A 19,934-nucleotide genomic window follows, 5' to 3' on the forward strand; every position below is an offset into this window, starting at 1 on the left:
TAGCCCTTTCACCCAGGCTGTGAGGAAGCCTTTCTGTAGGGGGGCGGGGGGGAGGAATGAGGCAGGCTGGATTGATGTGGCTCTTCTCCCACCACTGCACAGAGAAACAGAGATTATATATAGAAACAGAGCCCCCTCTGCTATGGGAAACATCTTAAAGAGGGGTTCCAGGCACTTGCTCCAGTATCCCTAACAACTCCAGTGGAGTCACACTGCCAGATGTGACACATAACTCTTGATGGTGGGGGAAGGGCACAATTTAAAGGTATGGGGGGCACGTAACTCTTGAAGGTGGGGGGCACGTGACCACCCCATGTGTCGCCTCTGGGCTGAGGAGCAGCAGCAGAGCCAGAAGCACAAGGGTAATGGCAAGCGAGCACCTCAGGGAGCATCTCATGGCAGCTGGGCTCTGCAGACAGGGGCCAGCTCCAGGGGGCATTGCCAGCCGGCACCAGGCTCCTTCAGGTGCAGCTCAGGCTGTGCTGCCTGCCCTGCCTGGGGAGCGCCCAGCTGTGCAGAGGCGGCAGAGGTGGCCTGGCGGAGGTGGCCAGTGTGGAGAGCCAGGCACCCAAGTGGGCCGGGCGACTCCCATCAGCTTCTGATCTGTCAGCTCCTGGCAGGAGGACAGTTTTCAAACTGTGGGGCATGCCCAGAGTTCGAAACGCTCTGTGCTAAATGGAAGGCAGAAATGCGGGGGGGGGGACATGACCCCATGTGCTCCCCCCCCCCATCGCCTCTGCTGCCACAGAACCAGAGCACAGCTGCAAAGTAACCAAAGCTGGTGTGAAGTCATAGAACCTCCTTGTGGATGACCCTGTGTCTCCAGAAGATCCTCCAAAACCATGTAGGATCTGCAAAACTGGAGGGTCGGACTCACGAGTTTTTCTTCCTGGGGGCAAACCCCACCTTAATCCTAATGGAACAATTCTAAGGAAACTCCATGAGGGGACCCTGTTAAACTCCCACTTCCAATAAGTAAACAGTGATGTGATGTCTCAATGACACTGAAAAAAGACAGTAACTGAAATATGGCACTCTGAAGTCTTTTTTTTTTTTTTATTAAGTGATTCTCACAGAACAGCTGATTTCCTGATTATGTAAACTCTCTGCCCTACAGGGACTGATCACATCTGTCTATTGCTGGTTTCTAATATACTCCTCTCATTCAGATAATGGTGTGATGTCCCCGTGTTGGAACACACATATACAAAATGACTATACAGTGTTACACCTCTGTCTGAATCCACGAACAATGGAATGTTTATGGTAATCTTGTCACAACATCTTGCTGTTTGGAGCTTGTGTTCTGTTATTAAGATTATTTTAACAGGCTGTTTTAAATTTAAATATTTTAATGCAGATTTAAAGGAGAATAAAACAAAACTGATTATTTCCTCTTTCAACTAAGCTTTTCCTTTTGCAGGCATTTTAAAAACTATTACGGGTTATATGTCAGTGAAAAATTAAGAGAAAAACATTAACATTCTTATATTTGAAACACTTGGAACGAAGACAATTTCTGATGTACAATGTATTTCATTACCTTTTCTATTTTGGTTAGGAGTGCCCTTAGTTTTGTATAAGAGTCCACAGATGCTAAGTCACTATCATTGTTTGCACAGTAGAGAGCAGCTTCTTGGTAGCTCAGGTTTTTATCTGGCACAAACCAAAATTCAGCTCCATCAATAACAAGTGGTGGTCCATGAATTCCATCTACATCTGGGGAAGAAAACCACACATACACACATGGCATTAATCCTGAAAAATGATTACACTCAGAAAAGGAAAGGGCTGGACAATCTGGGCCCGATGCTGAGAGGAGCTGTATTTACATCTCCCATTGAAATCAATGAGAGCTGAGGGTGTGGGCCTGTCTCTGAATCAGGCCTTCTGTGTGTCAGCATGATCTTCACTAACATCAGAAAGGATATATAGTGAGAAACACTAGACACAAGTAACTGAAATGCATGTAAAAACTAAATCTGTTTACCTGGTGTATACCACTCTGGTGTCTTTGGGGTACTACCTGTTCAGGAGAGAAAGAAACAATCACTGATCTTGCATTCCTGATACACATACTTCCACTGAAGTCAATGGGAGCTTTGCATGCAACAGACTTAAAGTTATTTTTTCTCCTTATTAGAGATGTGTAAGCACCAAAGCTCACACTAATAATAATGCCAATTCTCCCCACACATAGGCACTAAGATTTGGCATTTTCACTGAAAATTTCCAACAAGTCAAGGAAAGTTTTATGTCCCCAAAAGCTATTTTTCTGACCAACTACAATAATTACAAGAAGCCAAAACTACTAGATGCTAAAACTCCTAACTCCTCACAAAAACAAGTGGATCTGTGCCGAACCCTCATACCATCCTTTCTCCACCCTCACCAGAGAAACCCTTTTCTGTGTATTTTGCTACTCTGGAGACCCAAGTCATAAATTTTACAAGGAGATTAGAGGCCAAATTCAAGTCTGGAGGAATCAGCTGTCCTAGCTGTCCATGGGGTTTTCTTTTGTTTATAAATACTGCTTATACATTTTAAATAAAGCACATAAATGCTGGAACACCATGATCTGTATCTCCCCACCACACTAAGGTATCTACATTCCCTGTGGCACATTTCTCACTCCAAGGGAACTTAAGGGGTAGAAGCAAGGTTGGACCCTAGAGAAGTGATGCAAGGTCCTTCCCCACTAATAGTTTATTTGTGAGTGTTTTGTATGTTTATATTTCTATGAACAGGAGCCTATAAGACATGCAAGGGATTTCAGGCCCTGTCCTCGTGTACCGTTATGGCCAGTTTGGTAGAGGATGTGGTAAAGTACTGGTTGCCAAATTTATTGCGCTCATATCCTTCTTTTCCTCAAGTAGGGAAAAAAAGACACCCAACAACCAAAAATTGTGAATTTCACACAACTTTAGAGAATATAATCCCAGCTGTTACTCATACTTCAACCTTACATTTCCTATATCAAGCACCCTTTCAAGTTGATAATAAACAGCATTGCAAGAGTGACAGCCTCTCTCTTCTTATTTATTTAAAATACACAAAGTTCAAGTCTCGCTCTCACATTCTAAGGACTCCAGGTCTCAAGATTATTTTAATGCCTTCTGAGATGTTTGTTTTAAAGTCAGAGATCCTGGGTTTACTGTTAATGATGACAAAGTGAAAGAAGTAATTAAAGACATTTTAAACAAAAAACAGATGAGAGTTTAGATGAATAAATGGATGTAAATGCAGCTTACCTTTTGTTATCTGGCAAACCCATTCAAGTCTAGCATCACACTCGAAAGGTTTTAAGTAAAAATCCAATTGTCTGTCGTCATGGAAATGAAGTCTCCAAAAATACCTCCGTGATATTCGAGTGGTCTGCATAAAAGTAGGGGGTGGGAAACTGCGTGGGTATACTAGATACAAACTTCTGGAGCAATAAAACTGTTTATAAGATACCTTAGATATCCTTGATGACAGAAGTCATCTACCCTACCCTATTGCCAATAATTGCAATTTTAAGTGAATTTTTAAAATGATAAAATATAGGTACAGCTTCAAAAATAGTTTCTGAACAACTAGAAATTACGAAGCAATCAGTTTAAAATGTATCCATTCACAAAAATCTCTTCTTGCAGCTCACTACAACACTGTGGGTTTTTTTTGTAATCCACAAATTTCATCTGTGTTTATCATGGAGTAATATTCACTGCCCCTTAAAGGATTCTCATATCTGCCCCGAAGGGACAATCGTCTGAATTGGGCCAGAAACAGGATTCTTCTTAGTATAATCAAGATAAAATAGCTCGATGCCACCTCCTGGTTTCTACAATAAAGATAATGTTGGTTCCTTTAGTCTGACAACACAGGATCAGACTCTTGTAATTCTGAAAACAATGGTTACAAAAGCCACGATGACCACTTCCCACTTGTTTAGGGATAGTCTTTCTTATCATCCAAAAATGTATTAGCCTAATATTTTAGATGAGAGGTTCTCAGTCTAAGGGCCATGGCTCCTGGGGGTTGCAGATAAGGGCAAGAGGGTAGTGACCACCATCCCCTTCAATGAATACTAAATGAGAGGGGGTTCTGGATAAATGGGAAAGAACGTCCCAGCGTGATCCCAATATGGGAAACCAGGTAATTGTATGGAAAAGGTTGAGAAGTACTGTTTTAGCAGTCATACCATAAGGTTAGAGTTACATAGCAATGTTTATGAATATACACCTCTACCCCGATATAACGCGACCCGATATAACATGAATTTGGATATAACGCAGTAGAGCAGCGCTCCGGGGGGGGGGGGGAGGGGAGGGCTGCACACCCCGGCGGATCAAAGCAAGTTCAATATAACGCGGTTTCACCTATAACACAGTAAGATTTTTTGGCTCCCGAGGACAGCGTTATATCGGGGTAGAGGTGTAATAGAACCACACCAGTCTGGATTAATGACTTGTAGGACCATAATTACAGTATTTTGCTAAGTTGCTCTGTATTCTAAATATTATTACAGTATTATTTTAATAGAAGTAAAGAAGTGTTGGTGAAGGAAGTCCTTGCTATATGTTGTTATTAAATATTTACTCAGTAGTGGAGGTAAAACTGCTGTTTTTTGTGAAAATTAGCAGGTTTGTGAATTAACAAAAAGAAAAGTAGCATCTTTCTAATGTATACAGTTATAAATTTACAGCATTATAAGTTTAATGTATAAAAACTTAAAAGTATAAAGTAAATATACTGTAAATAAAAGCATCACATAAAAATATTCATATTATTAAAATCTTGAAACATACCTTTAAAGCAGCACAGTCTCTAATGTCATAGATATCTCTTTGGAAATCGTGTGACATAACAACAGTAGTTTCCTACAGAAAGGGGAGGGATGGCAGAATTGTGACTTATTATTATTTGTATTGAAGTAGTGCCTAGGGGCACATGATTTGGTCCCTTTGTGCTGGGCACTGTCCTAACACAGAATAAAAGGCTATACCTGCCCCAAACAGCTATCAATCTATGGCCCTGATTCTGCAAAGACATGTGTACATACAGTACTTAACTTTATACTAGAGTGCTGATTAATCGCAGTTAACTCACACGATTAACTCAAAAAATTAATCGTGATTAAAAAAATTAATTGCGATTAATCACCGTTTTAATTGCATTGTTAAATGATAGAATACCAACTGAAATTTATTAAATATTTTTGGATGTTTTTCTACATTTTCAAATATATTGATTTCAAATACAACACAGAATACAAAGTGTACACTGCTCACTTTACATTATTATTTTTTATTACAAATATTTGCACTGTAAAAATGATAAACATAAGAAATAGTATTTTGCAATTCACCTCATACAAGTACTGTAGTGTGGTCTCTTTATCGTGAAAGTGCAACTTACAAATGTAGGTTTTTTTTGTTACATAACTGCACTCAAAACCAAAACAATGCAAAACTTTAGAGCCTACAAGTCCACCAAGTCCTACGTCTCCTTCAGCAAATCGCTAAGACAAAAAAGTTTGTTTACAATTATGGGAGATAATGCTGCCCACTTCTTATTTACATCACCAGAATGTGAGAACAGGCGTTCGCATGGCACTTTTGTAGCCAGCATTGCAAGGTATTTACGTGACAGATGTGCTAAACATTCGTATGCCCCTTCATGCTTCGGCCACCATTCCAGAGGACATGCTTCCATGCTGATGAAGCTAGTTAGAAAAATAATGTGTTAATTAAATTTGTGACTGAACTCCTTGGGGAAAACTGTATGTCTCTGGCTCTATTTTACCTGAATTGTGCCACATATATCATGTTATAGTACAGGGGTCGGCAACATTCGGCACGCGGCTCGCCAGGGTAAGCACCCTGGAGGGCCCAGCCAGTTTATTTACCTGCTGACGCGGCAGGTTTGGCCGATCGCGGCCCCCACTGGCCGCGGTTCGCCGTCCTGGGCCAATGGGGGCGGCGGGAAGCGGCGCGGGCGAGCGATGTGCTGGCCGCGGCTTCCCACCGCCCCCATTGGCTTGGGACGGCGAACCGCGGCCAGTGGGGGCCGCGATCGGCCGAACCTGCTGCGTCAGCAGGTAAATAAAACTGGCCCGGCCCGCCAAGGTGCTTACCCTGGCGAGCCGCGTGCCGAACGTTGCCGACCCCTGTTATAGTAATCTCTGATGATGACTCAGCACATGTTGTTCATTTTAAGAACACTTTCGCTGCAGATTTGACAAAAACGCAAAGAAGGTACCAATGTGAGATTTCTAAAGATAGCTACAGCACTCAACCCAAGGTTTAAGAATCTGAAGTGCTGTCCAAAATGAGAGGGACGAGGTGTGGAGCGTGCTTTCAGAAGTCTTAAAAGAGCAACACTCGGATGCGAAAACTACAGAACCTGAACCACCGAAAAAGAAAATCAACCTTCTGCTGGTGGCATCTGACTCAGATGATGAAAATGAACATGGGTTGGTCTGCACTGCTTTGGACTGTTATTGAGTAGAACCCATCATCAGCATGGATGCATGTCCTCTGGAATGGTGGTTGAAGCATGAAAGAACATATGAATCTTTAGCACATCTGGCATGTAAATATCTTGCGATGCCAGCTACAATATTGCCATGACAACACCTGTTCTCACTTTCAGGTGACATTTTGAATAAGACGCGGGCAGCATTATCTTCTGCAAATGTAAACAATCTTGTTTGTCTGAGCGATTGGCTGAACAAGAAATAGGAGTGAGTGGACTTGTAGGCTCTAAAGTTTGATATTGTTTTATTTTTGAATGCAGTTTTTTTTGTATATAATTCTACATTTGTAAGTTCAACTTTCATGATAAAGAGATCACACTACAGTATTTATATCAGGTGAACTGAAAAATACGATTTCTTTTGTTTTTTACAGTGCAAATATTTGTAATAAAAATAAATATAAAGTGAGCACTGTACACTTTGCATTCTGTGTTGTAATTGAAATCAATATATTTGAAAATGTACAAAAACATCCAAAGAAATATAAACGGTATTCTATTATTGTTTAACAGTGCGATTAACCGCGATTAATTTTTTTAATCACACGATTAACCACAATTAATTTTTTTAATTGCTTGACAGCCCTACTTTATACACATAAACCAGCTTGAAAGTGAGATAGACATTTTCTGGAGAAGTCTAGACAAACCAAGGATATGGGGTTGAGAAACTGAAGTACATGTTGGGATATAAAGACACCTTGTTCTGTCCAGCAGCATTTGGATCCTTATTACATTTAAATATTTTGACAGAAATACAGTATAAAGGCCGATTATTATTTATGAGATTATTTTTAATTGAGAAACTCTTCTGAATGCAAAGTTTTACATAAGTGTTTTTCTATATTCTTCATGTGCCGTAGAACAAGATTAATCTAAAATATCAGTCAGTTGATTATATTTTCAACCCAATCTAAATTCAAACAAATGTTAATATGGTAGTATTTTCTGGATGAAGATGAATGTAACTTACCGGATTGTTATCACTCCACTGCCAGGTTCCTAGAGAATCTGGATTCCTCTTATTAAGTCCCACCCAGACCCATCGGTCATTACTGTAAATATATATATAAAAGAAAAACCTCAACACGAGTGTATGTTCATTCTAGCATATTAAATAAAAAGATTAATGAGTCATTTAAAAAGCCTTCCTTTAAATACCAAACTTTTGAGACAAGTACAAAAATACAAGTATAGCATCTAATTCTGCAAACCATTCGCTTTGTCTAGGAAGCCCAGTATGAATTACTAGTATTGTATCCCAGTTTAACCAGCCTCTGATAGTACGTATTAATTAAGGAAACCAATATTAATTTGGAGTTCCGTTACCTGGGATATTTAAAACAAAAGTAGCATAGATGAAACAAGCTAAGAGAAAGGGGTTTGTGTTTTCTCTCTTCTCTTAGGGTACGTCTATACTTACTTCCTGGTCCGGATGTAAGCGATCGATCTTCTGGGATCGATTTATCGCGTCTTGTCTAGACGCGATAAATCGATCCCGGAAGTGCTCGCCGTCGACGCCGGTACTCCAGCTCAGCGAGAGGAGTACGCGGCATCGACGGGGGAGCCTGCCTGCAGCGTCTGGACCCGCGGTAAGTTCGGACTAAGGTACTTCAAATTCAGCTACGTTATTAACGTAGCTGAATTTGCATACCTTAGTCCGAAGTGGGGGGGTAGTGTGGACCAGGCCTTAGGTTCTGATTCAGCAAAGCACTTGGGCACATGTTTATTCCCCACTAACTTCAATGAACTTACAAATGCAGGGCTGTCTTTTTTATTTTTGTTTTTCATTTTTTAGGAGCAGGGTAATTAAAATTTAAAATTCTCAGTTCCATTCCAAGAGAAAGGTTGTCACTATAAAAGGGGATTTCAATGCATATATTCAAAACTGGAGTAATACCATAGGTCTCTTTACTATTGATTGGGACTTTAAGGGCATTGTGACAGAGTGGGATATATCTGGGTCAGACTGTGAACTCCATTTGTATTGTAAGCTCCATTTTGGTGCATGTCCAGCCTTGCCAAAGCAAGGTTATCAAGTGTTCTAGTCAGTTACGCTGCCTAGGGAACAGCGCTTGATATCTTGATGACTTCTCAGAGATCATCCTTCAACAAGACAACAATCTAAGGCCACCGACTCTGACTGTCTCTAAACTACCGGTCCATTCCCATGGGAAAATGGATGCTTTACACAGGACCCTGGAGGGGGAAGGGAAAAGCATCACAGTAGAGCACAAGGCAAAAAGGAAGAGAGACTTTATTTAAGGAGTGCTTTTCTGGCAAAGGATCTGTCCATCGCCACACGCAAAAAGACAGGGTTGGAGAGAGAGAAGAGGCAGGAGGGACTCTGCCTAGCCTGAAATGCTGACCATAGCATGGACTCACAGAAGAGATGAGCTCAAACTAGGCAAGGCAGCATCTCAGGACTTTTTAAAAAAATTTATTTGCAAAGATCTGTATCTCTTGGGTGCTTTTTAAGAGGAAAGTGATTGTGATTAAAATTATTTTGCTAAGCCTGTGTTCCTTGCCTTACTGGCCTTGAAGGGGTTAATGTAGAAGCCAGAGTGCCCAGCCTACCTGGAACTCTCAGGGAGCAGAAGTAAACAGCTGGGGGTTGGGAGATCTGAGGCACTGACTCCAGAGTCTGAGATGGCTGGACTGCTGAGTCCCATGTCCCAAGGAAGGGCTCAGACAAGAGGTGTGAGTCTGAGAGTGTGCCCCAGAGACCCAGACCTAGAAGCAGTGACTCAGCTCAGAAACATGTGGGACCTAGGCTAGAATTTGAGTCCATTTAAAATAGACTGCTGACTGTCTAGAAACGAAGTGGGACAGGCTGCAACAGGCATAACTAATTTGAATGTAATAAAGATACTAATTTCCAAGACCATCCATTTCTATTTGTCCTCCAATTCTTTTTACGGAAATTCTTGGTCATATTTTTATTTAATTTATAGACATACACCAAATCCTTTGTTGACTTACAGTCCATGTAGCCTACTGAAGTCAGTGAGGTCACTTTGGGTGTTAAGCTATCACAGAGTCTGGCCTATAGATGCAGATATTGTACATAACTAGAGATTTTACAATTCTACATTCTAGGTAATCATTTAGGGACAAATTTTGGCTCTTACTCCAGTAACCAGATCTGCTGGGTTTAAGTCTAGGGGAAATGGCACTTAATGCACTGGAGAATGAGGGCCAGCAATTCCACACAGATAGGGCTGATCCAAAATTCTCTGAAGTCAGTGGGAAGACTCCTATTGAACTCCACCAGAGCGAGCGGCGGTAGCGCAGTCGATGGGGGAGCCGCGGCCGTTGATCCCGTGCCGTGTGGACCCCAGGTAATTCGATCTAAGATACTTCGACTTCAGCTACGCTATTCGCGTAGCTGAAGTTGCATATCTTAGATCGATCTCCCCCCCCAGTGTAGACCAGCCCTCAGTGTGGTATGGCCTTTTTTACTACTTGATGTAAATACTATATGGATCACTGACAATACTGCAACAGAGGTAGGTATTTTGCACTTTTCAAAGATTGTTCTGAAAGGAAAAAAATAGTAACTCAGGAAATAAAAGTTCTAAATGCTTGAAAAGGGATTTTTTGTCCCTTAATCTTAGCCATATGTCAGCTCAGATACAGGATTCAAAGCATGAGTGACGTCACCTGTTAATTTAACCTATAACATAAGCTAGAAATTAAAAGAGGGGGAAAACTAACAAAAATGGCTTTGTGCATCCGAAGAAGTGGGTTGTAGCCCACGAAAGCTTATGCTCTAATAAATTTGTTAGTCTCTGAGGTGCCACAAGTACTCCGGTTCTTTTTTGCGGATACAGACTAACACGGCTGCTACTCTGAAACCTGTTAAAAATGGCTTTGGTAACTCTGTTACCTGAAAAAGTTTATGATCAGTTCTTAAAAGCTATTTCAGAACATGGTGACTTCCTCGGTTCAGATGGGGACTAATGGTATTACGTGGAAACTGTGGGTGTGTTTTGAGGTCTAGAGTCTTACAGTTGGGTAGAAGTCTAGGAACACCTCATTTGGATCTATATCTCCTCTTCCTGGGTGAAAAGGTAATAAAGGGGAAGGCAGAACCTGCTCCTTAGCCTCCATCATTCCACTGCACGGGTGCATGCTCAAGCAGGGCTAGTGATAATGCTGATCAGCTAGGGGCCAAGGCTACCCTTTCTTACAAGACACTCTGAAATCTATGGGAACAACAGAGACCCAATCCTCAGATCTCAGCCTATCACTGCTCCTCCTTCCAAGGTCTCCTGAAGCCATGTAAGCATGGCTTTTGTCCATACCTTGCTGCCATCACCCAATAATGCTCTTTCCAAAGTGTGGAAAAGCTGCCTCAGCGGAGTTAATGTCCTCAGCCCAGCAGCAAGTTATGATGATTTTTGTACTTTACCTTATGCTGCCTGAAAAGTGCACATGCTGTGTTAGTGGATGTTTGAATCTTTCCCTGACCATGCCCTGAGCTCTGTGGAGCCCTTTTTTGACACAAAGTACAGAAGTAGAATTATAGGAGAAGAATACCACAGGTAGTTGGTCTTCCTTTCATACCCTACCATAGCTGAAAGTACCACACAACACTTCGGAGGTGGATGTTTAATACAATTGTATTGTTCTGGTAAAGTCATCTATTTTGCTAGATATTTTGATTGCTATGGAAAAATAAAATACGGAAATTGAAACCAATCAATATTGGCCCATAAAAGTAATCTTATATTCCTTGATGAACTGATGCAGGAATAATTTTTTCAAATATAAAATCCTGGAATGTGGGAAGTTTGATAAAAACTGCCTAATAGAACTGAGTGAATAACTGATTTTTTGGTTTGGTGGCCAAAATTGAATTTTTTTGTTTTTTCTCACAGACAAAAAACTGACAAAAAATTGTTTAGGTCAAACAAATCAACATGGTCTAAACAAAATTAGCTCTTAATTGAAATGTCAACATAGTCTGTTTAGAAAATGTCAAAATGAGCTGCTCTGATTTTTTTAAAATAATGAATCCTCATTTTTTATTCATCCAAAACTGCATTTTTCAGCAAATTCATTATTTGCCAGAAATGTTGCCCAGTTCTACCACTAATCTTAAGAATTGTTTTGAAAAATGTACACCCTGCTGACACTGGCTGCATTGCCACGTAACCTGAACATTTTTTAAAGATCCGTTTAAAAAAAATCTGTTTTAGAACCTAGGAACAGGGTCCTTATAGTTGATCTAGTCAATATCTCTTGAACTAGTTCAGTTGTTTCTTGCAAACCCACATACATATTAATAGAACTTTCCAGATTCAAATCAAATGATGAAGCAGATCTGTGTACATAGTACATGTGAAGGCAAACTGGAAGCAGTAAATTGGTTCCTTTCCAATTTGTATAGCATTTTTAAATTAAGAGACATAACCAAACCCAAACTGCCACTCCCTATAACACCTCCAGAACGCCACTTCATTGCTAAGTATAAAACTGAAAAAACACTCACACACAATACTTTCATTCCTTTGAAATTTGCTCAACTGGATCTGCTACACCCATAGTTCAAACTAGCTACCACTAGACACTAGACAGCAAGTGTGAAAAACTGGGACGAGGGTGAGGGGTAATAGGCACCTATAGAAGAAAAAGCCCCAAATATCGGGACTGTCCCTATAAAATAGGGACATCTGGTCACCCTAGCTACCACATTCATGGTACAGCAAAGAAATTGTAGTTCTTATTTCATTTAGGCAGGAAAAGGATAGCATGCTGTACTTTACTTTACTTTCCACTAACAGATACTTGGCATAATCAGAACACTTCTGCGTCTTCTTTGCCTCCAAGGTAAAAATCTGAGAAAACAGCAAGTTGGACTAAGTTAGCCACTCTTTCTCTGTTGCCAAATGGAGAAGAAAACTGTCTTTTGCTAACATTTGAAAACGCCTAACAATGAGTCATGGGAGGGAAGGATGAGGGAAGATGCAGAGGTGCTGCTTCTTCCATGAGCTAAAATTATTCTACTGTATTACCAGTTTTGGGCAGAGAATGTGACTAAATAAATCCAGGAAAGACATCCCATAAACTGTGCAGTACTGCACCCTGACAATCATCCAGGGTTTTGTTGCTGAAACAATTTGCTGTTTGTTTTCTACTCTCATTTCCCCAAATATCTTATCTTGTTTTAAGAGAGTCTACATATCTCCCTGATCTCTGAAATCACTAGCTCTACATAATTAAAAAATGCAAAGCACAGTGTAAACTAATAGCACTGTGTAAATGTATTTAAAGAATAATAATTTTAATGTGCCAATCTCCGGAGGCAATATTAACCATGTAACATCTCTTTAGTGGAAGTTAATGATCTCGAGACATAAGTGATTCACTCCCGCACCCTCACCAACATTCTCTCCATGTTTTGGGCTATTGTTGTGTGCATTCTGTTATTGCTGCTCTGTTTGATTACACAGTCAGTTTATACTGTGCTTACTGTATTAGGGCCAATTTAAATTCCACTGTGGTCAAGTAAAAGACCCTAAATGACTTCAAGTGGGATATCCAAGACAGGAGTAAACAAATGCCTTAAATCACGAAAGAGTATTATAACCAGTGTTGTACCATTGGATATGACAGCTGGCAAGGCATGACTGGGGTTATGGAATGAAAGACTACGTGCAGTCAGATGCACTGAAATCGATCTGGAACCCCACGAGGGCCGATACAGACTGGTCAACGTGGATGTGCCTGCACTGCCTGTGCATACAAACTGGCAGATCAAACACTAATATGATCAAATGGGGCTACTCTAATTACATGAGGTGAGGTGCACACCATGGAGCACCTGCTCATTTGCCAACTCTTTGGGAAGATCTGTACGAAGTAGGACCTCACTGCAGTGATGGTTCTGGAAAACCATCTAGTTTGTGACAAGGATACGAGGGGGAGGAGGAGGAGGAAAAGAGGAGGGAAATGGATCCAGCCCTTACTCTGTTGAGTGACGTTTGAGGTTCCTTACATATGACATATGCAATATCTCACATTATAACATTGCCAGAATCTTTAGAAATTGTAAATCTTCATCTCCTGACTCCTAACAAAATAAACATGGCCATTAGTTGTAATTAATATTGGATAGGTATTGGCAAGCTGTAAAGCAGTGCCACCTACCTCTGCTCAGTGGGGAAACAAAATATAATGATTCCTTAAACATATTTCATAGTGAATTGGGTACAGAGAAACATAACTTATATTTGCAACATGACAGAGTAAAATTAGAATAGATTTACTACATCTACATACAACAAAGTTGCATAGTATATTTTATTTGAGGGACATTAGTAAGTCACTTTAATAAAGAAGTTACAAGTGCCTTTTTCTGGGCTATTCAATCTATGTATAGAGTATGTGGGTTTGTTGTTGTCTTATATTAGTGCAAACAATGGCTGGGTCCTTTTCATAATTCGTGGATTTCCAAACAAAACAAATTGGATATTCAGTTATGCCAATCTTCAGCCACTGACTTTCAATTTTTAAAACCTATTACAAGAGACTGTACATTGGGAGCTATTAAATGCTCTTGCTTTAGTTTGTGGATAAAAATGTAAAAAGTTAAGTGAGGCTGGCTGCAACAACAAATTTCAGCTGGCAAGGGTTCTGCAAGGCTAAACTGTCAATCAAAAACCTTATTACACATGGATCTGACATCATACCCATGCATAACAAGGCTTTTCAGAGACAGCTTCTTTGACAAAAATCCAAGACTCACAATTTATGTAGCATTTAATTTCTTGATACCAGAGAACTCAACATACTCATCTAATGTCTGTACAGTGTTATCCCCGTTATGCCAAATAGAATCTGTGCCAACCAGATTGCTAGATAGCACAGTATTCATTGATTAAATTAATTAAAAAATAGAACTTTTATTTAGGCAGAGAGCATCTTGTGCACATAAATAAAGCTCACTTTAAAAAATGTAATAATAAGCCATTCCTAGAGTAAGTTTTTTCTTCAAGTCAACCGGAATACAACAGTCGAGAACAGAGAGCAACTGTCACTATACCAAAATTCAGCAGAAAGAAGCAATCATTTTACTGTAACAATGTAGATTTAAAGTCATTGTAAAGAGAAGATGGAAAGCAAACATCTCTGCTTTGCCTCTTTATTCCTGTAGCACCAAGAAAACTTTGGCCAACTTGTGTTCCCTTTAACACTATCCAGAGAAGTGGTATTATGTTCAGCAGATTGACTGTCATGGGCTCTTCTTAGAGTAGTTAATTGCCTAAGCTGTCTCTGAGATGTTCTAATGGGCAAGCCCCTGGACTTGAGTCCAATGAAGTTTTGGATCTATACTTACTACAGTACTACCCCATGTACTGGGGACATAAGAGACACAAAGGGTGAAATCCTGATCCTACTGAAGTCAATGGGTGTTTTGCCCTTGACTTCAACGGGACCAGGATTTCATCCAAAATCTTGTCATCAATACGACAACAAAAATGATGATAATGAAAACATATTACTGCCTCATTTTTTAAAAAAGTCGCCCATTCCATTCTAGTGGGAAAGCAGAATTTTACAAGGTTGATTTAACTAACAGAATCTCTACTGCTTTGCAATAAGAAGTAAATAAATGGGTGCTGAGACAGATGAACTATCATGCAAAGAAGAGGCAATCAAATACGCAACAAAACAATTAAGGCTATTGCTATTATACAACACACATATACAGGAAAAATACAATTTTCTACTTCATTAAGAGCTTTTCAAAGTGCTGCACTGTCTCCTTCTTGACTATCTAGTGCAGGGGTCGGCAACGTTCGGCACGTGGCTCGCCAGGGTAAGCACCCTGGTGGGCTGGGCCAGTTTATTTACCTGCTGATGCGGCAGGTTCGGCCGATCGCGGCCCCCACTGGCCGCAGTTCGCCGTCCTGGGCCAATGGGGGCGGCGAGAAGCCGTGGCCAGCACATCACTCGCCCGCGCCGCTTCTCGCCGCCCCCATTGGCCCAGGACGGCGAACCGCGGCCAGTGGGGGCCGCGATCGGCCGAACCTGCCGCGTCAGCAGGTAAATAAACTGGCCGGGCCCGCCAGGGTGCTTACCCTGGCGAGCCGCGTGCCGAACGTTGCCGACCCCTGATCTAGTGATATACACTTTAGGGACATGTCTAAGATGAATGGTGTAAGTGATCCAGGACAGTCCTAAAAAGTAATTAGTTCTTCACTGGAATGACTTATTTGGAAAAAAGATTTATAACTGTCATAAAACTAAAGTCATCTGGAATCAAGCCTGTTTCTTTTAAGGCTAAATTTGGCCAATTGTTAGAGCTTTCAATTTCATTTCTGAGGAGACTTTGACTGGTTGAAGATTTTCTCTTGATGAATAATCTGGGTTGAAACATAGCCTAAAACAAAATCAGATTTCATATACTAAATCAGAAACTTCAGGATTCTCATTTACAAAGGTAAAAACTTCACCATCTATCACAGTTATTCAAATGACAAATACACAAAACATGCAGCGTTTCTCAGATGTAAACACGGAGTTAGACTCCAATCTCAGCAGTGTGTAACTGAAATCACCATATCATCATGGCATTTCTAGATTGTTACCTGATAATGTCTCTTAGTATATAATGGAGTTCCTTCATTTCTGCAGTATCACTGAAACTAGGAAGATGACCTCCTAGTGCTTCACAGAATCGTTCTGCCTCTTCCCATGTCCTGGTTCTCAGCAATCTTTCACTATGAAAGAACTTCACAAAAAAACAAAGTGACAGCATGACTCAGTGACAGCATTGTTTAGTCGCTGTTATTCTACTCAAATGTGGGCATTATTTGTAGGAACAAATTATTTCTTTCCAGGGGAAGAAAGTGGAGAGCTTGATTTTAAACTTTTTTTTTAAATCATTCTTTTTCCCCAGTTTTATTTGCACGAATGGCTGGATTCTCTGGATTTTTAGTCCAATTTTTGTTGGTCTACACTCAGCTCGACGGTATTTCTCCTCTTGTCTGTATGTACCACAATAATTTTTGAAAACGGCATCTGGTAAATTCCAAAATGCCAAGGAATGTTCTGCCAAGGACAGAACTGTATGGATTTTGGTGAAAATCTGAAAAGCCTGATTTTCACTAAAATCAGGCCAACAGAATGCCCATTTTGTGCTACTGGCAGAGGAAGCTCTCAGACACCCTCAGACATGTGCTGCCTACACATATCACAGGCAGCAACTCACCAGAGCATTGCACATTTCCTTTTTTATGTAAGCCAACCTATATTCCCAACTTCATCCCTTACCCCCACCACTATGGCCAGCCCACTCCCACTTAGGCACTCAGCCCCACTCTGGTCAGCTGGGCTCCTCCCCTGCCCCTCACTCTCACCAACCCCTCCTCCCAGCTCTATCCAACCTCCCAGCAGGGACTCCATTCGCACTTAAAAAGTTGGATACCCAAAGCTCAGCCTACCTGAGCAACAAAATGTGTGATCTCTAGTTTACTATCTGTCTAAAGTTTGTACTGCATCCCAAACACTGAATCCAGAAATTAGGAGGTATAAATCAAATAAGCCATTCATTTTAATGGGATTTGATTCTAAGCAATTCCATTAGGATTTTTAAATGGAAAAAAAAAAAGTGTGCTTCTAAATTCAAGATCAATGAAGCCATTCCAGCCAACAGCTAATTGACTCAGAAAGCTATCTTAAAATAGCAAATACAACTTCAAAATTTGGCTATACTCTTTAGTGGATGAGATCGACATATTCCTGTAGCCATCCAGAATGAAAAGTCAAATGTCCCCATTCATGGCCTCTGATGGTACACAAGGGGCTGTGAGAGGAGAGAAGCTGCAAGGTGCCAAGTGCCTTCTTTGTGCCTCTGTACAACAGCCAGACACAGTCAGGCTGGAGGGAAGACACTCCTTGTTAGTGCCACCAACAGCACTAGCCTCCTGAAAGGAGGCAAGGTGATGGCAGAGCTGTGCCTCAACCTTCCTTGCACTGGTCAGCAGTGTTGGCCTGGCATGGAGGGGAGTGCATGCTGCACCTTTCAAAGGATGGTAGAGTTGCTGCTCCAGTGTGCACTGCCTAAGAGCCTTTGGAGGTATTCTGCCTGAGTCAGCAAGAATTCTTCCTTGGGCTCCCGGTGCAGTATAGCCTCTCTGAAACTCCCCGCAGCGCAGCTTAAAGCCACAAACTGGCCATTAACATGTATATACAGACGACTGCAAGAGAGTGCCAAAATAAATAAGGCATTTAATAGGAAAAATGTATTACCTTATAGCAGGCAAGGCCTGATCCATTTTGCCATCCAGGAGGACAAGGGTCAGTTGGCTTAGGAAGTACTTCTGGCTGCCTGGGAGGCCCAGTATAGTTCTTGCAGATAGATAAGGCTGTAAAGGTTTTACAGTCTTTGGCCTCCCATTTTCCAAGAGATTTCCCACTTGACATTGCTACACATCCTCCAGGAAATGCTAAGATTTTAACAAACAAAGACAACATTTAAAATCTCCTTGCTGGTTTTCAGAAAGTCCACAGGTTTTTGAATTACAGTCGTGCCATTTTTGTGAGACTATAAATGCACTTTATCACAATTATTTATTTTAGTTTTCTTAACTGTTAAAGATTTTACCTGGCTGTAAGGAATTCCAGTTTGCATACACCACAGCTTCATTTTTTCTCCCATCTGCATCACCCCAAGTATACTTTCCTGACCGGTTGATATCTTGCAAGCCTGTCCAGAAATATTTTTCTTTGCCTTTACTGTATTTTCCAATCAAACTGTTTATAAATTCTTGCTCAAACCTGTAATAGTCACAATTTATTTCAAAAAGATATTAAAAGGACATTTGTAACTATCAAATCAATTTGAAAATGAAGGGATATTCTCTTCTCTATGCAGATGGGTAAGTCCAAATGGTTATAAGAGGCGGTTGATGCATTCTGTACATTAAGAGAATTTAATTTTTAAATATGCAAGTTTGAATTGCCTACAAAATACTAACAGCTGATAATGGCTAGGCAGGTGGTAAGCTGAGACTACTGCCTACCATGCATATCATTCTTGTTTTAATGTTACTTTGTCCTCCCACCACCAACTGTTGTTGTGTCATATAAACCTAGCTTATGAGCTCTTTAGGGTAGGAATTGTCTTAATACTTGTCTGTACTGTGCTTACCACAACAGTCCTTGACTGGAGCCTCTAGGATCTACTGTAGTGCAAACAAACAAACAAATAAATAATAAACGATACATGGCTGTACCTGTTCATTATTGTAAGATTGCACTGAGCTCCAAACGATACTTTACTGTTATGAATCTTGTAACAGAAGTCTCCATGTCTCTTCCATCCCTAAAAGTTTAGAGAATGAAACATTTATATTTTTATAGGCAAGTTCTGACAGTATAGTCCAACCTACTTCCCCAAAAGAAAGCATTACACCATTGTTTGGTGTCCAGGCACAGACATGCTACTACGAATAAAACCCAAGATCAGGGTACTACAGAATTTTCACCCTCTCAGCCAGGGAAGAAAGAACATGTAAAGGAGTGACACACCATGGGCTCTATCCGACATCAAATATCCTTACTTTGAGTAAGGGCCACAGGATCAAGCCCTAGACCTATAGTGTTTGGGGAAATAAGGCAAAAGAAAATACAACACTATGGCTAGGTCTACACTACCCGCCTGAATCGGCGGGTAGAAATCGACCTCTCGGGGATCGAATTATCGCGTCTCGTCGGGACGTGACAATCGATCCCCGAATCGACGCTCTTACTCCACCAGCGGAGGTGGGAGTAAGCGCCGTCGACGGGAAGCCGCGGAGGTCGATTTTGCCACCGTCCTTACAGCGGGGTAAGTCGGCTGCGATAAATTTAAGATTTGCGTATCTTAAATCGACCCCCCCCTGTAGTGAAGATGTAGCCTGAGTGTGCAAAACTGTACAGGAAGAGCACTGTGATTGCTGCTTGTCAAAAGTCAATACTAGAGTGAAATTCTGGCCCCACTGAAGTAAATGGGAGTTTTGCCACTGACTTTAATGAGCTCAAGATTTTAAAAATATTTATTTTAAAAATGCAATGAATAATATCAACTTAGGAACATGACTGGAATAGTGATTTAGAGGGGAATAGCCTGTTCAGGAATGTAGGTAGGGAAAAAAGGGAAGAGGTGTTGCATTATGCATCAAAATGTATTCACTTGTTCTGAGATCTGGAAGAAGCTGTGAGGCACACCATTTGAAAGTCTCGGGGTGAAAATGGTTTTAATTGAATTAAACAAACAAACAAACCCAAACGGAATTAATGAAAACACATCTATTAAAATTAGGGTTTGTAAAATCTATTTTTTAAAATAAAGTAATACAATATTACAGCTTACATGTTGGGAATAAACTGCTTGCCGGCATCCCAGTATACTTCTCAGTAAA

At 40.8% G+C, this 19,934-nt stretch overlaps 1 protein-coding gene across 1 annotated transcript in view; it reads right to left on the bottom strand.

Annotated features, from left to right (window-relative positions):
* LY75 (lymphocyte antigen 75) overlaps positions 1-19,934 on the bottom strand; it is a 69,605-nt gene that overhangs the window by 30,414 nt on the left and 19,257 nt on the right. Inside the window, 9 exon segments of the mRNA XM_065413407.1 lie at positions 1,544-1,719; positions 1,991-2,026; positions 3,252-3,375; positions 4,791-4,862; positions 7,493-7,574; positions 16,119-16,261; positions 17,782-17,978; positions 18,137-18,309; positions 18,768-18,856. Of these exon segments, the coding sequence (XP_065269479.1) occupies positions 1,544-1,719; positions 1,991-2,026; positions 3,252-3,375; positions 4,791-4,862; positions 7,493-7,574; positions 16,119-16,261; positions 17,782-17,978; positions 18,137-18,309; positions 18,768-18,856 (1,092 nt within the window).

Source organism: Emys orbicularis, chromosome 11 (assembly GCF_028017835.1).
Source record: "Emys orbicularis isolate rEmyOrb1 chromosome 11, rEmyOrb1.hap1, whole genome shotgun sequence".
Classification (NCBI taxonomy): Eukaryota; Metazoa; Chordata; order Testudines; family Emydidae; genus Emys; species Emys orbicularis.